This window comes from Mustelus asterias, chromosome 7 (assembly GCF_964213995.1).
Source record: "Mustelus asterias chromosome 7, sMusAst1.hap1.1, whole genome shotgun sequence".
Lineage (NCBI taxonomy): Eukaryota > Metazoa > Chordata > Chondrichthyes > Carcharhiniformes > Triakidae > Mustelus > Mustelus asterias.
This window is the reverse complement of record NC_135807.1, coordinates 136,966,098-136,993,424: the sequence shown is the minus strand read 5'-3', so window position 1 is coordinate 136,993,424 and position 27,327 is coordinate 136,966,098. Positions and strand designations below refer to the sequence as shown.

At 43.7% G+C, this 27,327-nt stretch overlaps 1 protein-coding gene across 2 annotated transcripts in view; it reads right to left on the bottom strand.

Annotated features, from left to right (window-relative positions):
• The window catches only part of mrpl13 (mitochondrial ribosomal protein L13), a 100,702-nt gene that overhangs the window by 15,354 nt on the left and 58,021 nt on the right, over positions 1 to 27,327 (bottom strand). The window contains exon 6 of one of the 2 annotated variants that reach the window (XM_078216889.1): positions 26,083 to 26,204. In XM_078216889.1, coding sequence (XP_078073015.1) covers positions 26,083 to 26,204 — 122 coding nt within the window. Of the gene's footprint in view, positions 1 to 26,078; positions 26,205 to 27,327 lie in introns of those variants that run through there. The other variant, XM_078216890.1, reaches the window with a different exon arrangement.

Genomic DNA, 27,327 nt, shown 5'->3' with positions numbered 1-27,327 from the left:
ACTATTCACCCCCGTCCCAACATTCTCTCTAGCTCGCCACAGAAATCAATCTCATTCTCTTCAGAGCAGGGAAAAATACTCAAAAGACATGGTCTCATCCAACATATTACTCAATCGCTCTAGAACCATCTTTATTAACCCCTTGTGGGTCACTGCAGATTTATCCGAGGGAGATTGATATGGAGAGAATACTGTGTAGCGAGCAGGCATTGCAAAGATGTCACAGCACAGGAACAAACCTTCAACGGTTTAAAACCATCTTCTAAGCCCCCAAATAAGTTCTAAATTCTGTCAGCTTTTCATCACTCCTGATGGCATTGACTTCACAGACTGACCTTGAATCCACTGACCGACCCCCGGACCAATCCTACTGACTGATGCCCGGCCCCGCTGACCAGTCCCTGGCCCCCCGACTGACCCCAGGCCCCCCTGACCGGTCCCAGGCTCCGCTGACATACATCAAAGGCACCTGCAAACACTCCTCCAAGACATTTAGATTTGGAAATATATTGGCCGTTCCTTACTGTAGCTGGGTCAAAATCCTGGAACTCCCTCCCTCCCTAACAGCACTGTGGGTGTACCTACACCACATGGACTGCAGTGGTTCACGAACGCAGCTCACCACTATCCTCTCGAAGGTAATTAGGGATGGGCAATAAATACTGGCCTAGCCGTTGCTGCCCACATCCTACGTCCAAATAGAAACACACCACACAGCAAGTTTAAGGATAGACAGTTTTATAAGATGCAGCTTTGCTTCCTGTGCGGTCTCCCTTTCTGCTCACAATGATGATGAAATTACACCGGGGATAATAAAGTAGGTGCTCTAATTGACTTAAATTTCTGTCTCTGCCAACCTAGCATAAATGTTATTAAATGTGAAAATAAATGAACGAATCTGGAGAGGGGAATTTCAGGCAAATGCTGTTACGCAGCAACATCCCTTTGTGAATTTCAAGTCATTTCACCTTCTGTATTAACATCTTTGTTCTTGATCGAGCCTTTTCTGTCATTTCTGACTCCCAATCCGATTATGGCTTCTTAACGGGCCTCACCCCGACCCATCGCTGAAACCTCCTGCAGCCTGAGCCCCAGCTGATGCCTTTCAACCCTCTATCTGACCACCCCCACCTCCCTCTCTTACTCCGTCAATGCAATGGCATTTAGTTACCTTGTCACTAATCAGTCTTTTCATTTTTGCTTCTCTCTCCAATTTTGGTTTGATTTATTGTCACATGTATTAGGATACAGTGAAAAGCATTGTTTCTTGCGCGCTATACAGACAAAGCATACCGTTCATAAAGTACATTGGGGAAAAGGATAGGATGGCACGGTGACACAGTGGTTAGCACTGCTGCCTCACAGCGCCAGGGACGTGGATTCGATTCCTGGCTTGGGTGACTGTCTGTGTGGAGTCTGCACGTTCTCCCCGTGTCTGCGTGGGTTTCCCGCGGGTGCTCCGGTTTCCTCCCACAGTCTGAAAGCCGTGCTGGTTAGGTACATTGGCCGTGCTAAATTCTCCCTCAGTGTACCCGAACAGGCGCCGGAGTGTGGCAACTAGGGGATTTTCACAGTAACTTCAATGTAAGCCTACTTGTGATACTAATAAATAAACATAGAACACAGAGTGTTGCAGTTACAGGTTGGGTGAAGAGAAAGATCAAAACTTGTCCCTGAAATTCAAAACTTAGCAGCTTGCTCAAGTCTATTTATTACTGCGCTCATCCCCCCCCAATCCTTCTCTCACCATTCAGAATTTGCTTAATCCTCGGCAAAGTGCTTTGGGAAGTTTGGTGACGTTAAATGCACAATATAGATCGAAGCAGAATAGATGCGAGGCTTTCAGCAAGGAGAATATTAAAGGGTATTGAGGGCAAGTGGAAGGGTGGGATGAGACTGGATCACTTTGTGGGGGCTGATACAAGTCGGATTGCCCAAATGACCTGTTCCTTTATTATAACATTTCAAACATAAATTCAAAAATGTATTCTATGATGCTGCTCTTTGTAAAATTAAAGATTGTAACTCTGGAGAGAACCATCCTTTGTGGAGATTCTATCTTATGAAGGGCACTTCTTGGGGTCTAACACATTAATATTCAAAAGGGCTATGTGGAGAAGACTAAAAGAAAAGAGATTTTCGGTTTGAACAACAGCAGATGTTTCTCAACAACTGGTAAGTCAGGTCCACACTAAGAGTTCTGAGTAAGTTTGTACTGCTAAAATGAGAGCACAGACTACTTTCTTCTTGAACTGATAGGGATTGGATTTCGTACGCAACAAGTTTACTTGACATAAATTGACTCATGCGTGGAAGAGTGGGTGGGGTAACTTTTATACTTCTCGGGACTGAAATACATCACTAATATTTGGAAAGTGAATGTTTTTTTCCATTTAATTGCTCCAACTTGGACAGCGCTGTAGATGTCTGAAGGTACTGTAAGACTGCCCGGTTGAAAATAGCTATTATTTTCTGCCAAGGAATGGCCTGTAAACACATTCGAAAGCTTTTACATGTCTCCGAGACAGATGCTTCAAATCACAGCACTACATTTGAGAGTATTGAAGTTGGGACCAAAGGTCTTTGAATTTAACCCTTTAGAGGGGCAGTACAATTTCTGTGCCCCAACAGATTACTGTGATGAAGTATAGAATTCCATTCATACACAACAATATAAAATATAAATTTATTTGCTCCTATACTGAGTAGTTGCTGGCACTTGAAATAAAAATAAAAATATAAGAAATAGCAGCTGGAGTAGGCCATTTGGCCCCTTAAGCCTGTTCCATCATATCACAAGTTCATGGCTCATCTTCCACCTAATCATAGGTTCTACAATGCAGGAGGAGGCCATTTGGCTCATCAAGCCTGCACTGACCACAATCCCACCCAGGTCCCATCCCCGTAACCCCATATATTTACCCTCCTAATCCCCCTGACACTAAGGGGCAATTTAACATGGCCAATCAACCTAACCCGCACATCCTTGGACTGTGGGAGGAAACCGGAGCACCCGGAGGAAACCCAGGGAGAATGTGAAAACTCCACACAGACAGTTACCCGAGGCTGGAATTGAACCCAGGTCCCTGGCGTTGTGAGGCAACAGTGCCAACCACTGTGCCACCTGCACTTTCCCACACTCAAACCCCGTGGATCTAACAATCCACACAGAGTTCCAGATGTGGCCTCACCAATGTGCTGTAAAGCTAGGCAACCTGTCGCCAAAGCAGAGGTGCCGAGGGGTGGAATGTTCGGGTGCAGGGTGGGATAAAGGACTACAAAGTATTGCGGAGGGAGAGTGTGGGGCAAAGCTATGGAGGAATTTCAAGATAAGGACATGGGTTTTCAATTTAAGCCATTGGGAGTTGAAACTCAATGCTGGACAGTGAGAATAGAGGTGATGTGTGGTGACAGGTGGAAGATTATGAAAGAGAAAGAATGGGAGGTCAGTAAGGAGGACAACGGAACAGTTGCCCTGAGGTGTTGAAAGCATGTGCAAGGATTTCAGGGACAAAGGCTCTCTGAGGTTAGGGTGCACAAGGGAAACACTGTCGGAAATGGATGTCAGAGAAATCATAGAAACCCCATAGTACAGAAAGAGGCCATTCGGCCCATCGAGTCTGCACTGACCACAGTCCCACCCAGGCCCTACCCCCATATCCCTACATATTTTACCCACTAATCCCTCTAACCTACGCATCTCAGGACACTAAGGGCAATTTTTAGCATAGCCAATCAACCTAACCCGCACATCTTTGGACTGTGGGAGGAAACCGGAGCACCCGGAGGAAACCCACGCAGACATGAGGAGAATGTGCAAACTCCACACAGATAGTGACGCAAGCCGGGAACTGAACCCAGGTCCCTGGCGCTGTGAAGCAGCAGTACTAACCACTGTGCTACCGTGCTGTCCAAAGAAGCTTTAAGGTTACACAGCTTGCCAACTGGTTCAGCCTGGGACAGTGACCAGGAAGTAGAATCAGTGGCAAGGGAGTGCAGTTTGCAATCTGTCCTAAAGATTACGCTTTCAGTCTTCCCATTGCTGAACGAGCGGTGGCTCTCAAACTGGGATCCACATAATAATTGAGCAGCATGTGAATGAGTGACAGCCAGAGGTAGGGCTTGGTCTGAGGTGGGAATTGAAAGCTGAATGCAGCCGTCAAGTTTACAATGCAGGATGGGCACATGTTTGTCCATGGCTATCTCGCCTCAGTAGGGAGTGTACCCGAGCAGCCATGGGAGCAGCTGGAATATCACCAGATAAACTCCCAATTATCAAGGTAGGTTCAAAATTTTAAAGTTTATTTATTAGGCTTACATTAGCACTGCAGTGAAGTTACTGTGAAAATCCCCTAGTCGCCACACTCTGGCGCCTGTTCGGGTACACTGAGGGAGAATTTAGCATGGCCAATGCACCTAACCAGCACGTCTTTCAGACTGGGGGAGGAAACCGGAGCACCTGGAGGAAACCCACGCAGACATGGGGAGAACGTGCAAACTCCACACAGATAGTGACGCAAGCTGGGAATTGAACCCAGGTCCCTGGCGTTGTGAGGCAGCAGTGCTAACCACTGTGCCACCGTGCTGGGCACCAGATGAGTTCAGCCTCGTTCAAAAGAGGGAATAGTTAAAATATTTCAATACTATCCAAATTGAAAGAATGGCAGAATGCAACTTTTGCCGGATATTCTGAGTATTATTTAGTGTTGAAACGTCTTACTTGTGACTAATAAATAAACTTTTAACTTTAAGATCAACTTAGTGCGAGCTAGGTCCATTCAAAAGTCTGATGGCAGCAGGGAAGAAGCTGCTCTTTATTCGGTCAGTACATGATCTCAGACTTTTGTATCTTTTTCCTGACGATTCCTAATCCATTTGAAAAAGAGTCCTTCAACCAGTAGAATATGGGAACCGCTGTACTAGACTAGAGGAAGTGATGACTGAAACCATGATTTGGACAAGCAGTTGAAGGGGCAAGAGGAATGTTGGTTACAGAGGTGGAGGAGATGTCGAACTGTATCAGTGAGAAAGTTGATGCTGTGTCAGTGGATGAAATCACCAACTAAGGAATGGAAACTTAGCAAAATTCACCATCCAGAAACATTGGATTTATTTATCTCTGGATGATTCTTAAATGTGCAAAAGAAATGTCAAATTGGTCCATCCAGGGCTCTTTGATTTGATTTGTCACATGTATTAGTATACAGTGAAAAGTATTGTTTCTTGCGCGCTATACAGACAAAGCATACCGTGCATAGAGAAGGAAACGAGAGAGTGCAGAATGTAGTGTTACAGTCATTGCGAGAGTGTAGGGTGTAGTTGGGGCGGCACGGTGGCACAGTGGTTAGCACTGCTGCTTCACAGTGCCAGAGAACTAGGTTCAAATCCAGCCTCGGGTCACTGTCCGTGTGGAGTTCGCATGTCCTCCCCGGGTCTGCGTGGATTTCCTCCGGGTGCTCCGGTTTCCTCTCACATTCTGAAAGACGTGCTGGTTAGGGTGCATTGACCCGAACTGGCTCCGGAGTGTGGCGACTAGGGGGAATTTCACAGTAGCTTCATTGCAGTATTAATGAAAGCCTTACTTGTGACTAATAAATGAACTTTTAACTTTAAGAAAGATCAACTTAGTGCGAGCTAGGGCCATTCAAAAGTCTGATGGCAGCAGGGAAGAAGCTACTCTTTATTCAGTCAGTCCATGATCTCAGATTTTTGTATCTATTTCCTGACGGAAGGAGGTGGAAGAGAGAATGTCCGGGGTGCATGGGGTTCTTGATTATGCTGGCTGCTTTTCCAAGGCAGTGGAAGTGGAGACAGAGTCAATGGATGGGAGGCTGGTTTGCGTGATGGACTGGGCTTCATTCACGACCCTTTGTAGTTTCTTGCGATCTTGAACAGAGCAGGAGCCATATCAGGCTGTGATACAACCTGAAAGAATGCTTTCTTGGTGCATCTGTGGAAGCATAGAAGATCCCCACACATCTCTCTCCTTTCATTTGACTTGCCCTCTTGCCAAATTAGCTGTAGGCACCAGTCAAACCTTTCCATTTGTTTGAACTATCCAGTATGAGAAACTGACCGAACGCTATCTGGCAGCACCAAAAAGCATGTTGGGGAGCAATGAATAGAAGCAATAGCAACTACTGACAACTCGATGGGTTTGGAGAAAAAGCAGAGAAACAGGGAGAGGAATTAAAACAAGAGGTATCGGAGGAACATTGGGTATTGTATGTTCAGCGCTCAGCATCATGGAATGAATGGGTTTGATCCTCACTCCACTCGGTGCCTGGGTGGAATGCAGAGGAATAGCTGCGGTTCTCCCCAACACCACACAATGAAAACCAAACCCTGGAATAAAAAAATACACAAACTACATCACTGCACCAGTGACACATGCTACTTATGACTAGATTTAAAATAAATAAATTCTTAATGATACACTCACAAAGTAGAGCCATGTGGATGTCCAATTCTTATTTTTGTTGCACAATTGAAGAATTCAATTCTTAAAAAGTGCATGCATTCATTCGTGGGACGTGGGCATTGCTGATTGGCCAACATTTATTGCCCATCCCTAGTTGCCCTTGGAGGGTAGTTGAGAGTCAACCACATTGCTGTGGATCTGGAGTCACATGTAGGCCAGACCAGGTAAGGACGGCAGATTTCCTTCACTAAAAGGACATTAGTGAACCAGATGGGTTTTTCTGACAATTGACAATGGTTTCATGGTCATCGGTAGATTCTTAATTCCAGATTTTAAAAAAATTGAATTCAAATTCCACCATCTGCCGTGGCGGGATTAGAACCCGAGACCCCAGAACATTAGCTGAGTTTCTGGGTTAATAGTCTACCGATAATACCACTCAGCCATTGCCTCACTCGTCATAAGTGATAAAGGAACAGCTACATATTCACAGAACTGGATGGTGAGGGATTCCAATCACACTGCCCCTCCTTTGGTTTTTCAGTGGCAGAGGTCAGGGACTGTTGTTGAAGTAACCTCTGCACATTGCCACAGCATGGAGCACAGAGGGCTCTGATAGCACCCGAGCAATGTTGGAGATAGAGGGGATGGATATCGAGTTCGGTGGCAGGGACATTGAGCTAGCGACTACTCTGTTCTGGGTTTCCCCGAGTGTTGTCAGTGTATGCTCCCGTCCAGGTGGGTACTGAACCACGTGCTGCAGGGTACCCAGCCTCCGTCCTACTTTTATTCGGATGTGGCCAGGCAGATTTCAGACCACTCCCCAAGACGTTGGCCACGGGCGGATGTGGTGATGCTGGTGCCGGAGAAGGCAAGTGACAACGGTCATCTCTTGTTGGCGATGATCACTGTCTGGTTCTTAAGATGACGAGAATGTGATCCGGCACTTGTGGATCAAGCCTGAATGCTGTGCAGCATCTGCTGTAGTTTGGCACTGGCTGCTCCATTGTGGCAGGAGTTGAGAGAGGAACTGCAGAATCATCAGCTAACAGTGTTAGAACAGTAGGAATGGCACTAATGAAACAGTGGTTGGGCTGAAGATGAAAAATGAACTTAACAATTACTAAAGATTTAATATTAAATGTAACAAAGTGATGCCAGACATGACATGCATCACCACTTTCATTAAATCCATGCCTGCACATTCCTGTAAATACCAATTTCATTTGCTTGGCAATGGTGTAACTCAGCAATACACACACAGTAATTGGGTGGCAAGTGGATGTCTAATGAAGAAAAGATGAGCCACTTCCACTAAAGTTTAGTGACAGGGATCATTACTCTTAGAATATTTGCCCATGTTTGTCCACATCAATTAACTTGGGAACAATATACTAGATCTAAAAACACTATTGAGAATTCAGATAATCTCAGGTAGAATGGTAGCCTACTTAAAAGCTTTTAAATTGGTGTTCTTGTTGCTTTCTAAGAAAAATAATTTCTTACCAAACTAAAGACTCCAAGAAATATTTCCATAACTGGTTTAGCCACTGTGTATCAGCTTTATGTTGACTCAATCATAGGCCACAATTGTACTCTGCTTCTGGCAAAGTTTCACGTCCTGATCAATATTCCTCTCTCAACTAACATCACCAAACAAATTTTCTGGTCACAAGTACCATTGTTGTTTGCGTGTAAATTAACTGCTGCATTTGCTAGATTACAAAAGTACATCAATGGCTGGAGAGCACTCAGAACTTCATGGAAGTTGCTACAAGTTTCTTTTGTTAGGGCTGAAGTTTGTGGGTGGCAGTGTTTAGTGGTGAATGTTGATTTATGGTTCTCCAATGGCACTAGCCAGCCCTTCTTTCATGAGGTATTGTGTGGGGCGAGGGAAGCAAAATCTATGGCATGTGTGGCATCTAAGAAGGGAGACCAGGCATTTCCCAATTCTAATGGAGGCGCTGCAAAAGCTAAGCTGACTGGCACAGTTACCACTGATGTGTTACATAGACCCATCGGTATTTTTCATTAAAGTCTCTTGGGGAGAAGCTGTGACTTACCACAGCTTTGTGGGTTTGATTTGATTTATTGTCACATGTATTGGTATACTGTGAAAAGTATTGTTTCTTGCGTGCTATACAAAGCATACTATTCATAGAGAAGGAGAGGAGAGAGTGCAGAAAGTGTTAGTCATAGATAGGGTGTAGAGAAAGATCAAATTAATACGAGGTAGGTCCATTCAAAAATCTGATGGCAGCAGGGAAGAAGCTGTTCTTGAGTGGGTTGGTGTGTGTCCTCAGACTTTTGTATCTTTTTCCCGACGGAGGAAGGTGGAAGAGAGAATGTCCGGGGTGTGTGGGGTCCTTAATTGTGCTGGCTGCTTTTCCAAGGCAGCGGGAATTGTAGACAGAGTCAATGGATGGGAGGCTGGTTTGAGTGATGGACTGGGCTGCATTCACAACCCTTTTGTAGTTTCTTGCGGTCTTGGACAGAGCAGGAGCCATACCAAGCTGTGATACAACCAGAAAGAATGCTTTCTATGGTGCATCTGTAAAAGTTGGTAAGAGTTGTAGTGGACATGTCAAATTTCCTTTATCTTCTAACAAAGTAGAGGCATTGGCGGGCTTTCTTAACTATAGCATCAGGGTTGTTGGTGATCTTGGACACCTAGAAAGGTAAAACTCTCGACCATTTCCATTTTGTCCCCATTGATGTAGGCAGGGGCATTTCCTCCACTATGCTTCCTGAAGTCGATTTGTTCGTTTGTTTGAAACTCTTCTTCGTTTGTGGCTAGAAGTATAAGTTGTGCTAATTCAAATTCCACAAAGAATTCTTCACCTCCGGTAAGTAGGGCCAATCACGAAGGGTCTTAACCTGAAGGAAGAAGAGGGGTAATGGACTTTGCCACTTTGTAGTTTGCCGGCTCCAGCTGCTGCATGCCGGATTCCAAAGAAGATCGGCTTGCCTTTATATGGGCCTTTTATGACCACAGGGAGTCCCAAAATGCTTCACAGCACTGTTGAGGTGCAGTCACTGTTGTGATGTTGGGCAGACAATGGCACAAGTTGTGTGCTCCTGGTCACAGTGTCCCCACTTTTTGCCGATTGGGAAGGAGGGGATTTTTGAGAGATAGCACATGTTCAATGAATGAATCTTAGTGTTACTTAGAAACTACTGTACATGACTATTGTAGATTTCTGAATAGGGATGGCAAACTCTCCAAAGAGACCAAAGCCTCTGCCTGAACTTAGGCTCGCAGTCAGGGGCAGAGGGAAGGGTGGGCCACATTCTGCAGCAAATGTGCAAAGGAAAGAAAGGTTTTTATCTGTGAAAACAGAATGTGCAATTCATAAATTACTTCAGTTTTTAAAAAGGCACTGTAGCCTTATTCTCTGACTGATAGTTACATTCCACATTTCACAGCAAGAGCATATAATTTATTGCTCATGTCACATGTCTGAATGTGTGGCCACTACATCTTTTTCCTTCTTGAATTTGCATCAGCTATTTTTGCCTCAGTAACAACGCTCAGTCTCCGTTTGTCTCCTTTCTGGAAACTTCAGCAGATTTTGTAGACTACAAATCAGAACTGATTGCCAATCACCTGTTGTGTCTGTCGTTGGTTTCAAAAGATTTGATAAAATCTTACCAGAAACGATTTAACACCAAAAAAAACCACTCCAAAAAAAAACTAAGAAAAACCGCAGCTTCTACGAGGCAAATAAAAATGACCCGAGTTTTCAGCTAATTTGCCCATCTGCATATAGTCCATGCTTAAGACTAATAGCAATAAGTTGTAGAGTCATAGAGGTTTACAGCATGGAAACAGGCCCTTCGGCCCAACTTATCCATACTGCCCCTTTTTTTAAACCCCTAAGCTAGTCTCAATTTCCCGTGTTTTGCCCATATCCCTCTACACCCATCTTACCCATGTAACTATCTAAAGGCTTTTTAAAAGACAAAATTGTACCCACCTCTACTACTACCTCTGGCAGTTTGTTCCAGACACTCACCACCCTCTGTGAAAAAATTGCCCCTCTAGACCCTTTTGTATCTCTCCCCTCTCACCTTAAACCTATGCCCTCTAGTTTTAGACTCCCCTACTTTTGGGAAAAGATATTGACCACCTAGCTGATCTGTGCCCCTCATTATTTTATAGACCTCTATAAGATCACCCCTTAGCCTCCTACGCTCCAGAGAAAACAAAACCCCAGTCTATCCGGCCTCTCCTTATAACTCAAACCATCAAGTCCCGGTAGCATCCTAGTAAATCTTTTCCACACTCTTTCTAGTTTAATAATATCCTTTCTATAATAGTGATTCTTAAGTTGATGTATGAGAGGTGTACAGGAAACAGAAAGGGAAGCTAACCAGTTCTGAAAAGGTCTGATGGAACAAACATTCCTCTGATCTTCCCACCTTGTATATCTTATTCCACAGTACACAGAATAAACGGAATGAAAGTAAGATAGGGCACACCCTGTGGCGGGGGTGTTGGGTATCTCAAAATCCCAGCCTTTGTCTTTATTACGCATAGTGTAGAGGAACAATCATTAACTTGCTACTAATTTGAAGAAAGGTTAATGTGTTCATTAAGTACATTGAATGCTGTATTTTTAATCCCACTGCACATTACAGTTCTTTCCTATAACATTCATAGTTAGAGGTATAATACTGTAAAAATCTTTACTTCATTACGCTTGTCAATAAAGGTTAGACACCACAAAACGACTACAGTATCACAGTCCAAATCGCTCGGCTACATCTTAAACATGCCCCAGAGATATGTACTGTGCACACCTGTTAATTTTCAATAAAATCCTCCCTATGGCTTCATAACACCATTTATCAACATTTCTGACAATGTTTCTTACAACTGTACTTCACTCTGGTACAGGCAGATGAAATCCATCTGTTGAGTGGAAAGTTCTGGAGACAGAAAGCAGTGCCAGTATACATTGAATCAGAGCTGGACTGCTCCTCTTCCCGAAGCCCCTCATGTTCATTTGACAGACGAATTTCCAAACAGCTAACATCCTTTACAAGTTTAAAAAAACTATATATTCATGTCTTGGCTCATTTTGTTTCTACAGCTTCATTGCTGCCAATATGTCTCCAACTTTAGCAATGCATGATTCTACAACAACCCTATGGCAATTCTGAATCATGCTTCAGTTGACCAAACAGATGAATTTCTCAAGAATAGTCCTGCTTTCTGTCTCTGAGTTGGAGAATTGGACAAATCCAAAGTGATCCAATTTGGTTACCCAGTTTTCAGCTGACAAAATGTTCTGCTGAGTAAGGGAAGAGGGAAAACTGAAAGAACAGCAAAATTTGAATGAAGTCCAAAGCTATATTAGGGGAGTTACCAGCTAAGGCTCACTCGCGGAGTCCATTTACCATGGCCATTTCCCATACCATAATCCACCTAGATCTACACATCTTTGAACACTAAGGAGCAATTTAGCATGGCCAATGCACCTAACGTACACATTGTTGTACATTTGGGACGGCATGGTGCCACAGTGGTTAACACTGCTGCTTCACAGCGCCAGGGACCCGGGTTCGATTCCCAGCTTGGGTCACTGTCTGTGCAGAATCTGCACGTTCTCCTCATGTCTGCGTGGGTTTCCTCCGGGTGCTCTGGTTTCCTCCCACAGTCCGAAAGACATGCTGGTTAGGTGCATTGGCCATGCTAAATTCTCCCTTGGTGTACCTGAACAGGCGCTGGAATGTGGCGACTAAGGGATTTTCACAGTAACTTCATTTCAGTGTTAATGTAAGCCTACTTGTGACTAATAAATAAACTTTACCTTTACTTTAACTAAGGGGCAGTTAGCATGGCCAATCCATCTAACCTGCACATCTTTGGAGTGTGGGAAGAAACTGGAGCACCTGGAGGAAACCCACGCAGATACGGGGAGAATGTGCAGACTCCAGAACCAGGGTCCTGGCGCTGTGAGGCAGCAGTGCTAATCACTGTGCCACCATGCCATCCAAGGATGATAGTTCTATATAAAGATCATATGGCTTCTTTAGAAAGATACAATGCCGATTTTGGAGTGAGTTATGTAAATTTCTGCAAACTTTAAAACAAGTGCCTAAACCAAGGCTATTTAAAAATAAGTGATGCGTGTTTGTGAACTACAAACCAGGTCTTTAAAACACACTCAAGTCCCTGCAGCTCAGAAGGTGAAACAGCTAGACGTCCACTTTGGAGAGTCACTCTTCGAATTGCAACCTTGGCTGGTTAAATCCAGCTACACACAACTAGATGAATTTTACAGTCTTTTGGCTGGTTGCAGTGCCTCATGGTAGCAAAGGAGCCTATTCCGAGAGATGGCGGCGCGTGGATCAGCATGGATTTAGCTGCCTCTCCCCTACAGTGAAAGTTATGGCTTCTGCCCAACAATGAAAGGTCTCTGTGAAAGTGCCTGTGGAGATTTCTGCAGTCCCAGGCTGAAGCAGGGCCTCGCAGTCGCAGCAAATCATCGAATGAAGGTTTCGTGCGCGATCGCACGCTCTTTTGAAATTTATTGCTGCCTGTCTCCAATTTTGAAAACTGCCACAGTAATCAAACGTCACGTAATTTTTCAAGATGAATGTCAGTTTTCTCACGTGCATTGAATGACTCTTGAATAAAAGCCAAAGGCATTGATGTTAAGTACTGCTCTCCTTGGTGGTGATTTCAATAATACGCAGGAGGTTTGTAAATGGCTGCACCCCGTTGGATCATGTACCCGTGTACTTCAGATTCCAATCACTCCAATAGACCTCCTGAATGTATTCCATATTCACAGTTACTTTGCTCTGATCCTCTATTGCTAGGCAACAGCATAGGTTTTTCTACTTCTCGTGTTTATTTTAACTTCCCTAAACTACTAACCCCTTGGTAACCCGTCCCTTCACTTCAGGAGTTGTAAAAGCTGATTAAAAATGCTCATATACCAACAGGGCCCCGGCAATTTCCGGTTTCCATCTGAAAAAAACCTGAAATGAAACCAAATGCAGGTTTCACCTTTCTCAGCACACAAATAGAATATAAATTAAAGTTAAAACTATATCTTGTCCACAACTCCCACAAATACAAGCTTGACAAAAGGATCTTTGACAAAGGGTCATCTGGACTCGAAACGTCCGCTCTTTTCTCTCCTTACAGCCGCTGCCAGACCTGCTGAGATTTTCCAGCATTTTCTCTTTTGGACCCACAAATACAAATATGCTGTTTATAAAACTACATCTAGCTTCTAACAACATTTAGAAGGCAACAGGACAGAAACTTGAAAATAAACATTGCAGGGTAGCAGGGCAGTGAGACTAATTGCATAACTCTTTCAAAGGGCCGGCAATGACCCTTCTGCGCTGTATGGGTCTACATATGATTATACCACACTGAAAAACTGAAGCCTCACAACAGATGTGCACAGTGAAGGTAAAGGGAAAGTCACTGAGTTATTCAAAGTGCTCACCAGGGAGTAAAAATGCTGGTTCACAATCCCAATTATTACGTTCAATAAATACCTTGAAATCATTAAGGATGAGTGACTTGATGAATTAAAAGGATTGAAATTAAGGAAACCCATGGGGCAAATGGCAGAAAATCCTGAACAAAATTAAGGAGGAATTTTGCAGAGCACTGGTTAGAATAGTGAAAGATTCATTGGGTGCAGGAGACACTGTGCGGGATTCAAAACTTGATGACCCACTGCCTACATGTGCTTCAAAAGAAGATAAATTGGACCCGGGTCACACCAGCATCATCAGCTCCATGCCAACACGGAGTAAATAACTGGAGTTATACTGAGTAGGTCAGAGCAATATTTGCACAGCCATCATTTTATAAACAGCAGCATTAACTTGGAAGGGGAAGGTTGGCTTTGCTGAGTCTTCTCAACCTCTCTGGAAGAGTAAAATCGACTGTAGAAATTCTTATGATAGGCTATTGAACTTTGAAAAAACAGCCAAGGTAGAAGCTGGGACTGGGTAAGTAATTGAATTAGGAATAGGAAACACAGAATACCCATGAGAGCCATAATGTCAGATAGACGAGAGGTGCTGAGTGGAGTACAGTACCATTCACATCAGTAATTGGACCTTTGTTGGTGATTTAACAAATGATCACAATTATGACAGATTATAAAGCTGTAAATCTTTAGTCGACACAGCTGAGTGCAGTCGGGTCAACATGAAATTAAATTTTGTGGAAATATTTAAATCTATTAATCCAGCAGACAAGTCATTTTAATTGGTGACAAATGCAAAGCGTTGATCTTCGCCTCCATCTCAGCTCACTTCACCACAACATAAGAACACAAGAACTAGGAGCAGGAGTAGGCCATTTGGCCCTTCAAGCCTGCTCCACCATTCAATAAGATCATGGCTTATCTTTTTGTGGACTCAGCTCCACTTACCCGCCCGCTCACCATAACCCTTAATTCCTTTACTGTCCAATAATCTATCTATCCTTGCCTTAAAAACATTCAATGAGGTAGCCTCAACTGCTTCACTGGGCAGGGAATTCCACAGATTCACAACCCTTTGGGTGAAGTTCCTCCTCAACTCAATCCTAAATCTGCTTCCCCTTATTTTGAGGCCATCCCTAGTTCTAGTTTCACCAGCCAGTGGAAACAACTTCCCTGCTTTTATCTTATCTATTCCCTTCATAATCTTGTACGTTTCTATAAGATCTCCCCTCATTCTTCTGAATTCCAATGAGTATAGTCCCAGTCTACTCAGTCTCTCCTAAGCCAACCCTCTCAACTCCTGAATCAGCCTCGTGAATCTCCTCTGCACCTCCTCCAGTGCCAGTATATCTTTTCTCAAGTAAGGAGACCAAAACTGTACACAGTACACATCTCCACCACTGGCTTTTGTCCTTTTCATATCCACTACCCCCTTCATTTTGTCACCTCTCTCTCTGCTCTCACAACCTCTGCAATGCTTCCAGCTGTTAACTTTCTTCGATTTCCTCTTTTTTTCCACCTTGATCCACAGTTACAGACCTCCTAAAGTTAAATATGCTTTAAAACACCTTCCTCCACTTGAATAGCCCCGTAGGAATGCAAATAAAACCACAACTGTCGTTGAAGGACATTACAGAAGTCGATCGGCAATTGGATACTCTTGGATTTGAAACGATGGCTAAAGGATGATAAACTAATAGGCCATGACTCATTTTCTCACCCTGAATAGCAGGCATACCTTTGCCAGTCATAGAGAGACTCAGTATTTAGAATTTATGATGTCCAATGGGCCTCTAGACTTTGTGCCTTGTAGTTTCTAGTCAGAATGAAGGACTAACAAAGCTATTATACAAGGAGGGTTCCAAGGGCCCCTGTTTCGGTGGCATATTGATAGCTTTGACAATGGGAGTTAAAAGCTAATCTCGTTAATATGGATCTTCTTCCATTGTGTACCAACAGAAGCAGTCACATGACCCAAAACCACCTTGTGAAAAGCTATGCTATTAAGGTTGCCTGCAGGTTATGGTAAAAGTAGTAGTAGTAATCTGAGCAATGGACCAGTAATACCATCTCTCTCCCTGCTGTTCTCAAGTTCAAGACCACATCTCTGTTCCATTTTGGAATCCATCACAGAGATAGAGAATTCCAATTGAAAGGAACCTCAGATGCATAGCATCCACTTTTGAAAAAGATGGATTACAGTTTAAGAGACTGTCTCCAGAAGTTACAATTTTCATTGGTCACAACCCCACGAACAATAGCGAAGGACTCAAAAACAGTGAACTCACTATTCTGTGCCTTATCTTAATTTAGTCAAAAGTTAACCTCCTCTACTATATAACATAATTTTACGAGTGTGTGTGTGCGTGCGTGTTTTGCAATGGTTAAGACATGTGTTTAACTTCTAAAAATATGTTTGAAAATTTTTTTACTTGGGTGGATTTTCAGCTTAATAAACTCAACAATGACTTTTGAGTTCTTTGTAATCAGCACAAAATCAGCATTGAACTGACACTTACATTCTTGTAAATTTCAAAAAACTCTGTTACAATCAATTGAAGAGTGGGAAAGTGCAAGGCCTCACTTTCTGTCCGCACCTGGTCGTAGCTCGGGAGAAGAGCGAGAAGAGGAAGGTCTAAGATCAAACAGAAAGATGCGATGGCGAGAGGCTTAAATGCAGCAGCATTGGAAGAGGAATAGGTGACTTGACAGGAGGAGGTGGAAAAGGGTGATCAGCCAGCATTATGGTGACCCCAGGTAAAATGGGAGAAGCTGAAAGAAAGGAAAAGGTAATGAAGAGAGAAAGATTGATAATGATGGATTGAGATACCCAAGATGATAAAGTGTACAGTTGTCAACTCATCAATGTACTCTTGAAAATGAGGACAAACATGGGCATGATTCTTATAGCAATACTCAAATGCAGCCTTCTCCCATTTTGCATAAATTACTGCATTCTATTGGAGAGCAAAGCCATTTCTTTACCTTCTTTCTAAAAAGAAACACAAGAACTTTGAGCAAAATATGCGACAGAGGTTTCTTGAAGGAAAGTAATTTAACATTATAGTGGTCTGGAAAAAGAGATTGGCACTCAGTGAATAGAAGTTCCTGAGACTAAATTACAAGGGTGATGGGACAGTTCAGACTTTTTACTGAAGCATAAAATAGCACGGCATAAAAGTTAATGTCGAATGGTTCATTGTGTTGGCACAGGAAATTTTCCAACATACTTTTCTCTGATTGCGACGGTTTAATCATACGACCTGCATTTTGCTTTAAACAGCATTTCAAACTGATTTCACACCACAATTGTGTGATTCTGGAGTTTGCAGACAACACTGTTCCCAAAGCAGTTACTTGAATTATACTTGCGGCAGCTTTAATTTTAGGAATTAGTCCCGAAATCTGACATGTGGGAGCATTTACATTTCCAGCAAAATAGTTCCAGAATCCTCCCGAACCCACCCCCTTAAAATGCAAACATAGAGAACTTTGAGGACACATTTGGTTATTGGAGCTTTGATTGGCACAAAGCCACACCTTACTTGCGATAAATCAAACATTTGTGCAGAACCAGTAGCGAGTTTGTTTGGTTAAGATGTTTACTTTGCTAACTAACATTTTCATGACTGAGTAAAAGAGCAGATTTATTGTGCAGCAAGTTGTGCTACTTAAAAAGCTACAGATCAAGTTCACCTCAGATATTTTTGCATTACTTTAAACCTTATGGCTCTTCGAATTAAGCTGCAGTAAAACCCAGAACCACTGGCAATAAATCTCCCAACACATTTGTAATGGGGCCCATGGGAAACCTACACAGTCTAGATCAGTCAGAGGGCTAAGAAAGATTATAGCGTTTAATTAACTCTGCCTTTGTTATACCATTTCACACAGCTCACCATCTTTACGGAGGAACAAACGGAGAGTGAGTAAAGTTAGATTATTCACTGCAGGCTGCCTTCCTCATTCCCCGAATAAAGTCTGACCTCTGGATTCCACACAAACTTCTCCATCAATCAGGATGCAAGCATTTTTAGTGATACTGCCCTGTTACAGTTGCAAACTTCAAATCAAGTAATTTTCCCATGCCCGGTTAACTCAAATTAATTCTTAGCAAATTGTCAGGGTTTTTCTGCCTGCAAGTAAAACAAACGGGGGTCTTCTTAAGAGACTGAAACATTCTGTTGAGTAAGATGGTGATATGAAATATTCTCCTCTTCAGCGATCAATCACTAACAAGTATGAGTCTCCATCTACGAAACTCCATGTTATTGGTCATGGGTTCTGTGGGTGGCTGATGAACCCAAACCTAGAACCACATCTATGGCCACACACTTGACAGGTGTTTCTGGGAGGTGGGTTTGGTGCTTGGACTCTAGATCACTCGGATTCCTTTCTCAGGCTCCTTTTCCAGGCCTCCCCTGGCTGTCGGGTGTCCTCGAAGAATTGCGTCCCTTCAATCAGGAGGTTCCGCCAAGGAGGTCTCATCTGAGCAAGGGTCTCCTAGATGTTGATGTCAATGTTGCATTTCTTGGGTTAACCATTCAGGGTGTCTTTGAAGCTCTCCCTTTGTCCTCCTCTTGTTTGGGAGCCTTCCTTGAACTGGGCGAAGATGATTTGTTTTGGTAGTCTGGACAGGTTAGCTATAAGAATGTAGCATATTTTGGTAGAGAAGTAGTGGACTGCTGAAGCAGTGTTCAGACTGTGCTGTACACGATTCATGTGTGGGATTGAATTTCCACAAAGTGTGGACCCAGCTGCTCTCCATTGGTGCCTAGTTCCAGATTGGAGCAGGCCTGGTACACTCACTGCTGATCAAAGTGCAATAGCCAGCTTTGACAGTAGGCTCCAGGATCTGAGCACAGATATAAATACATGCTTCAACTCCTGTTGGCAGTCATGTTTGCAGTGTTTTTGCACCTTTCAGAGCTAAACCTCTTTACAGAGGTCTCTTGTCTCAGGCAGCATAACAGAAAGATAATGAGGGCTCCATGATACATCTCCTTCCCAATATCTATTACCAGTGCCTCCTTCAAAGGATGCCAATTAAGCTTTAACAGGGGGACTATAATACACATCCTATATATTAAACCAGCATGAGTTCACCAGATTGGCTGCCTCTGAATCATTTATGGCAACAGGTGCAAGGCAGTACATCAAAATAAAGGACCAACAATGCAACTGTAGTCCATTAGTTAATTCAGGCAGGGCTGCAGAGAGAGGAGAATAACCAAGAGGCCAAGTTCTCAACCCTGAGAAAATGTCTCAAATTTGTCTCAAAGTCCAAAGATGTGCGGGTTAGGTGGATTGGCCATGCTAAATTGCCCCTTAGTGTCAGGGGGACTAGCAGGGTCAATGCATGGGATTATGGGAATAGGACCTGGGTGGGATTGTGGTCGGTGCAGACTCAATGGGCTGAATGGCCTCCTTCTGCACTGTAGGATTCTTTGATTCTATCTGTCACTGGTACGGAGTGAGGCTGGGATGCAGTCAGACTGTCCACTAGGAATTGGTCCAGGTTTCTTCCCAGGAGATGGTCACTTCCTGTCACAAAATACATCCAGTTTCTTCGCCATACAAGAGACACATTGACTGATGTCACTCAATCAAAGGCTTCTTCAATTAGCACCTGCGCAAGTGGCCCTTAAATCAATATTGAGTCTGCTGACAGGGTGTCGCACAAACAAATCAGCAGGTTTGGTGTTGGAGATCACCTGTATAAGTAGAGGTCCCAGTGAGTACGGGTCCCAGTCACTGGCATGGAGGACTGCACTGGCACCTTGACTGAAGCTAGCTAACGTTTGTTTTAACTCAGGGATTAGTCTTGAAGACTGGATTGTACCTGGATGACAGATACTGATCACCCAACATGCATTAACACTGGCCGGTTCCGGCCGACCCGATTACTTCTTGAGTCTGAGTTCCATCGCCATAATGGTGCCCGAGAATTTAGTGCCATGTGGGGTCATCTTCTCCAGGCCCTTGTTGAACTCTGCCGAGCATGTCTCAACTGGTGACATCTGAAGAGATGGAAGCATGGGAGGCATACCGCCAAGTGCCCTCGTTTCATACTCAGATGTCTCTGTGATCTGCAGGTAGAAGCTGATCTTGCTGAATTGGATAAGTTGCCTTTGCATTAGAACAAATGTTTAAACACAGGAATCTGAACTTGCCTTTCAGTTACCCACAACCAAGCTTTGCATAGTTTTGATTTGCTGAATTTGAGAGGAGGTAAAAAGGCACTGGGGACAAAAACAATGGATACCTTCACACTAGAAAGGCTTCGGAGCTGTCTTAACAAATTTTAAAACCAGCTCTTGACATGAACATGACGCAGGACCTCAGTTTGATGTCTCATCTGCAAGCACCCACAAGCATCTGACTGCGAGGTGAGATTATTATCCACTGAATCAAGGCTGACACTTCAAAGAAAGGTACAGATACAAGCGAGGCAGAGGAATTTCAGATCAACAACATAGACTGTATGATTGAGATGGTTGAAGGCACAAGAATACAAAGGAAGCTAGTGTTGGAAGAGCGGAGGATGTTTAAAGGAACACAATGCTGGAGGGGGTTGAGATTGGGAGCGGTGCCATCAGGATACATATTAAGGAGAGTGAGTGGACACAAAGACTACCACTGGGTGACTTTGATCAGGGCAGTGTCAATGCTACAGGGAGGACATGGCAGACACCAGACAAGAGAAAAGGACGGACGCAGAGCTGAGTGGTAATGACGTCCTCAAGGGCTTCAAAGAGGCTGCTGAGATTGGAGACTGGTGGCAGAGAGACGATTGGCAGTTTTCCGATAGCAGCTGGCGTGAAGGGGACCTTAGAAAAGAAAGTCTTAGAAAATAAAACTTCTGTCTCTGTTAGCAACCAGTGGGGTGAGGAGACGTTATTGGAAGTCACAGCAGCTGTTCTGTTGTTTAGACTAGATACATCAAAAGGGGGCACTTCCTTCACTTCTGTGTCTTAAATCTGAATGTATAGTGAAAATGGAGGCTAAAGAGTGGTTTCTGTCCAGGTGACTCTCACACAGGCTCTCTGAACATCTCAAAGAGGGTGGAATAGCTCTTTACTGACAGATAATGAATACTCTCATCAAACATCTGGACGGGAAAGTGCAGCCTCTAATCTGACAAAACTGGTGTTTACTTTGTGCTTTTTACAGTGTTGGACAATCCATGTGTTTTGAGTTCTTAGAAAATAATTGTGGGTTTTAAATAAGATACAGCCACACAGTTCTCACTGAGATTTCATTGTATTAAACTTGAACAGTCAGCTTTGTGCTCTGCTACTGAACACCTGGTTCCTTTTAAATACACTGGGAGTTCAGCAGCAAGACAGATTGAAATGACAACAGAATTAGCCGTTTTCATAAATTCACAATGTTGACAGGAATCCACGTCTGGATTCGGCTGTAGTTGTACAGCCAAGCACAGGACTCAGTGATCACACCGAGATGGAAATACTGTTGTATTATATAACTTACTAAACGTGAAGTACAGGAGGCAGTCACTTAGTTTGCGGTTAGAGCAACTTCAACTTAATTCCACTGCCTCCACTCTGCCCTTTGCCTCACACGTTCAACTGCTTAACAAACTATGACATTTCTTATTCTTTTGAGTAAAGTGTTCTGAACAATAAAGACAAAATAGACATCATTTAACCGTCGCCCAAACGCCCCCTTACGTCCAAGACCAAGTACCGAAACTGGCAGAGCAGCTCAGGAACCTTAACGATGAACGTTCGCCACTTCTTTACAATTCCCTGGCTGATTATTGACCTTTCAAGTGAGCTTGGCTAAAAGAAAATCTGAGTGAAAGGTGCAGACAGCAAATTACGTTAACTACATTTCAGGAAGGCTCATGTCAGTTCATCAATTCAGTGAGATTGCCAAGCTCCCCATACCATTGTAGGATTCAATTGTCTCTTACTTATTGTTTTTTTTATTAGTATCACAAGTAGGCTTACATTAACACTGCAATGAAGTTACTGTGAAAATCCCCTAGTCGCCACACTCGGGCGCCTGTTCGGGTACACCGAGGGGGAATTTAGCATGGCCAATGCACCTAACCAGCTCGTCTTTCAGACTGTGGGAGGAAACCCACGCAGACACGGGGAGAATGTGCAGACTTCACACAGACATTGACCCAAGCTGGGAATTGAACCCGGGTCCCTGGCGCTGTGCCACCATGCCAGGGTTTTTAAATGTCCAGGGTCCTTACTGGACAGTGGTCATTCTTTGGGTTGTGATGTTAGTTACTTAAGAGATTTTTTTCCTACATCATGTTTTCTGTAGTTGTAAACAGGCCTTTCAGTTATTTTTTCATTATGGCACCGGCTTGTTTGGAGATGTCCTTTTATTGCTGGGGGATTTTATTTTTACCGTGGGATCTTTTGTGGCTCTGCATTGTTAGGAGAAAAACTGGTGGGCAATTCAGGTGACCGAAGCTCTTCATTTTCTGTTTGAGCTGCAGGATAGTTTTAGAAGGGACAGTAAGCTGAACGGAAGTGTTTCTCTCTCTCTGATTTATTTGGAAGTTCTGCTGGTGATCTGAAAGCAAGCTCTTGCCTTTCTGAAGGGAAGAATCTGCTGTTGGTGGAGTGCCTAAAGTCTCCCTAGTGTTTTGGAAGCTGTTCTGACTGCAAACTGTTCTGAGTGTATCAAGAGAACTGCAGAATTCATCCAAAGGACTCAATTCCAGTATCACGTGAGCATTACTCTTTGCTGTGTTGAACCCGCTTAAAGGGTTGTTTATGGAGTTGGTTTTGATCAGAACATCTAAGATATATTTGTTGAGGGTTATACATTATTGTGGTTGTTTTGTTTATAATTAATAAAATGTTTTGCTAATTTTCTAACTATACATGTTAACTATATTCTTTACTAAACTTTGTTTAATAAAGGCTCCCTACTGGGTCATTTGAATCATACCTGAAGTGAAACATATTATGCTTATCCTAGCCAAATTCAAGGTGCAAAACTTAGGATCCAGGCGGGCTCCATGAGTTTGGAGTTTCTGATCTGAACCATAACAGAGTGAAGACAAAATTTCCAGATATGTCCTCAAATTACCCTTTACTGGTTTGTATCCGTGTCCATTAGCTTTATTTCCAGAGTTTAATTTGAAGCAGCACGTAGAGGCATCTGTTCATTTGCGTCATGGTTCTCGACTCTGTTAAGCATCGATTGATGTGGTTCAGGACCACTCTCTGACCCGGCAATCTCGGCCGTATTTGCTGCAGAGAAAGAAGTGGGCTGAGAGGGTGGGCGAATTACTGATCCCTGCTTTCTCTAGACCCTCTTCTAAGCCAGCTAAGCTTCTGGTTTCTGCTCACCTCTTTCAATGCTCTTCCAAGCCATCAGCCTCCACAGAGGTCAGATCTGACAATGACTGCCGTATTTCAGCTTTCAGTGCCAATGTCTGCCACCTCCTTATCTCACTTGCAGAGGTATGGATGTCGAGGAGAATGTGACCCAGTGACTAGTCACCATGCAGAAGGTCTTTGGGTACAAGGCCTTCATTCATCTGATGAACATAGTGCTAAGCTAATGGCTCGGCCGAGTAATACTCTGGTTAGTTTTTTCTGCAGTCCTAACAATTTATTACCTCTTCAGGATTACTTCATGGCTCCCTTCTTTCTAGGTCACAAAACACAAGTCTCACTACTCTTCAGCCAACTTCATTTTCAGTTTGTGGGTTTTCTTCACACTAACACAGCTTTTAATTTGATCAATAGTCTTCCACGTGAAACTTTACCAAAAGCCTTTTTTAAGTCGAGGTACATCTACATAATCTACTTTTGCATGTCATTTCATTGAAGAGTTTGGCAAACAGCAGCTTTCTCTCCTGACTCTATGCTGACTGCTGTGACTGGGTTCTTCTTATACAGAGGACGCCTCTTGGGTGGCACGGTGGCACAGTGGTTAGCACTGCTGCCTCACAGCACCAGGGACCCAGGTTCAATTTCGTCCTCGGGTCCCTGTCTATGTGGAGTCTGCACATTCTCCCCGTGTTTGCGTGGGTTTCCTCCGGGTGCTCCGGTTTCCTCCCACAGTCCAAAGACGTGCCGGTTAGGTTGATTGGCCGTGCTAAATTACCCTTTAGTGTCAGGGGGATTAGGAGTGCAAATATGTGGGGTTACGGGGATAGGACCTGGGTGGGATTGTTGTCAGTGCAGGCTCGATGGGCCGAATGGCCTCCTTCTGCACTGCAGATTCTATATATACTCCCAATTACAAAATTCCATTATTCTGTCCCTCGGCCGTTTCTAAACACTCCATCACCCTGAGCGTTAGATTAATTTCCATCCTCTAGATTTAGCTATGTTTTTGACAGTTTGACCATGTTATAGTTCTCCAGTGGTTGTGGCACCTTTTGCCCTGGTGCTTCTTGTGATTTTGTGTACATGCCTGTATCTGTCTACCTCTGAACTGCAGCCTCCATTGGCTGTCTATTTCTCATCTCCAGTTTATGTCTAATGATCTGATTTACGAGATCCTGCTTCTTCCCTCCTTCCCTATCCCGACCTGCCTCATTTAACTAGGTTTTTATTGTGGCCTCAATGCCCCTCTTAGGTCTCGTTATAATTTAAGTGGAAAGTTAAGTTAAATCTATCATGCCTCAACTGTATGAATCCTTTGTCAATCTACGGAGCTATTTCAATTTTGACTGATCAATCATCATTCACTTCTATTTGTGTACTGAGTCAGAATTGAGGTGGCAAAATGGGCAGGATAATGGTTAACCCACAGATAGTGCTGCAGCACTGTCTCTGGGCTCAACACTCTGCACACCTCAAACCAACAGTTTGGAGATTCGGGGCAAACCATCGTCTGCTGTTGGATCAATTAATCACAACCTGCACCTGTTAAAAGGTACTCATCACATCTCTGAAGAAATACATTATTAATGACTTGTTCAGCCTTGAAAAGCAATCAAAAAAGACGCTACCAAAAAGAACAATGCCGTTGCATACAGCTGCCACAATAGTTCCATCTCCAGTGTAAGGAGCAATGATGTCAGTCCCTAATGCAAAACCAACTGCAACTTCTAGAAGCTGATGTGCGGCCAAGGTTCCAAAAGCAGCATGAACACCACGTTTCTGACTGCACTGAAATATATGGACAGTGCTAGGGGTCAGAGAAGGGGGGGGGGGGGGGCGAGTGTGAGAGAAAGAGAGGGGGGGAGAGAGAGAGAGAACGTGCATGCTTGTGTGTGTTGGGTAGAGAGAATGGGTGTATGAGGTGATGAGAGAGAGATGCACTGAGACAGAGGGAGGTAGGCAGTGAGAGACAGCAGACAGAAGGAGAGAGAAATGGGAAGAAGGTTGAAGATAGAGGGGGACAAAAAGGGAGAGGGCACGAAGAGAGGCAAAGTGAGAGAGAGAATAGGAGGGAGGGAGATGGGTGCAAACAGGGAAGGCAATAGTGCAGGGGAGGAGGAGGTGGGTGAGGGTACAGAGAGGGGGGTGCAGACAGAGCGAGAGAAAGAGAGACAGAGAGAGAGACAGAGAGAGAAAGGAAAGAGAGAGAGAGAGAGAGAGAGAAAGCACTCGAGCAGTTACAGTTCATCTTTCTTCCCTATTCCTCTGTTGAAAATATCTTCAAAATAAATCTTTGGGCAACGTTTTTCCAGCTACTAATAAATACTTTGCTAAAAGCTATTAACTTTATGTTCCGCGCCACAAACAAATGGGTCTCCAGAGAGGGAACGGTATATTCTGTACATCTTCATTGTCTGGACTTATAATTCATGCTCCATTCACTTCCAGATGTTTCCTCTGCTCTGCTCAGTGTGAAACGGGCTTCACTGCACTCACAAAAGCTAAATTCACACCATTTCGAAGACCATATTGGAACACCAGTGAACTCAGGAAAAATGGCAAAGCGAAGTCTTAGTCAGGGACACAGTTGTCTAAAGGCAATTCATCACCAGTTGGAAGGCTGATTAGCAGTGGAGCAGTAAATCATCGGTCTTTATGATCGCAGTAAAGTAGATATCTAAACAAAGCACTATCCACTGCCCCACCAAAGTTAGTGTTTGAAAAATACACAGCTCATTACTCAGTGCAGAGTTTTATTGTTCTGAACCTAACCCAATATAATGTTTTAAATAAAAGAAAATTGCTGTGCTGTTTTGTACATTGATAAATTTGGCCCATCAACTGAAGGTCATATTCCACTTACGGTGTCCATAGCCTTGGGAAGGCATCAATTTCCTCCCGGGTGTATTCATTCAACCTTCTGGGTACTTTGCGTGGCTGTGGAAGTTCTTCTACCAGGTTCTTAAGAATTTCATCTGGAATAACCTTTTTGAAATAAAAAAAAGCAGGAGGTAGAAAGATGAGGCCACTTTCAGGATTTACCAATTTTATTTCCAGCAACTTTTTGATATTTGGTGGACTGGTTTCAAATGAAGACAACTATGCAACATTGCATTGCAGGGATATTAAACACTAATTTCCTGAGAAATCACATTAAGTAACTTTCTATTTTCTGCTGGCAGAAAGACTGTGCCTAGTTTATTGTAGCAAAAAGAACCCACAACATTGTGTCACTAGCAGTGATGAATGAAGCCAATCACATAAAACCAGAACTCTCTTGGTGGGGACGGTTATTTGAACTGCAGTAGAGTAGTGGACATTTGTTCTGGTTGTGACTTTAATCGTTCCTTCTCTCAGCCTTCATCATGGAATAAGCTGGGCTAATTTTAGTAGGATAGCACGGTGGCACAGTGGTTAGCACTGCGGCCTCACAGCACCAGGGACCTAGATTCAATTCCGGCCTTGGGTCACTGTCTGTGGAGTTTGCACGTTCTACCCTGGTCTGATTGGGTTTCCTCCGGTGCTCCGGTTTCCTCCCACACTCCAAAGACATGTAGGCTAGGTGGATTGGCCATGCTAAATTGCCCCTTAGTGTCCTAAGGTGTGCAGGTTAGGTGGATTGGCCATGGTAAATGTGTGGGGAACGGGGATAGGGTGGGGGTGGGCCTGTGTAGGATGCTGCTTCAGAGAGTCAGTGCAGATTCGATAGGTCGAATACTCTCCTTTCTGCACTGCAGGGATTCAATGATTCTATGGTTCAAATCTGAAAGCCACTTTAAAAAGCTGCTCTGCACAACAAACCTCATGTTACTTCGTGACAACATTTCTCAATCAATATTTCAAAACTCATTCACAGGATATGGGTGTCGCCGATAAGGTCGGCATTTACTGCCCAACCCTAGTTGCCACCAAGACAACCAAGTGGTTTGTTAGTCCACTTTAGAGTGTAGTTAAAAGTCAACCACATTGCTGCATATTGTCTGGAGGTACATATAAGCCAGACCAGATAAGGGTTGTTTTCCTTCCCCAGGGAAATGAATGAACCAGATGGGTTTCTATAACAATCCGGTAATTTTATGGTCACCATTATTAATACTAGCTCTTTCAT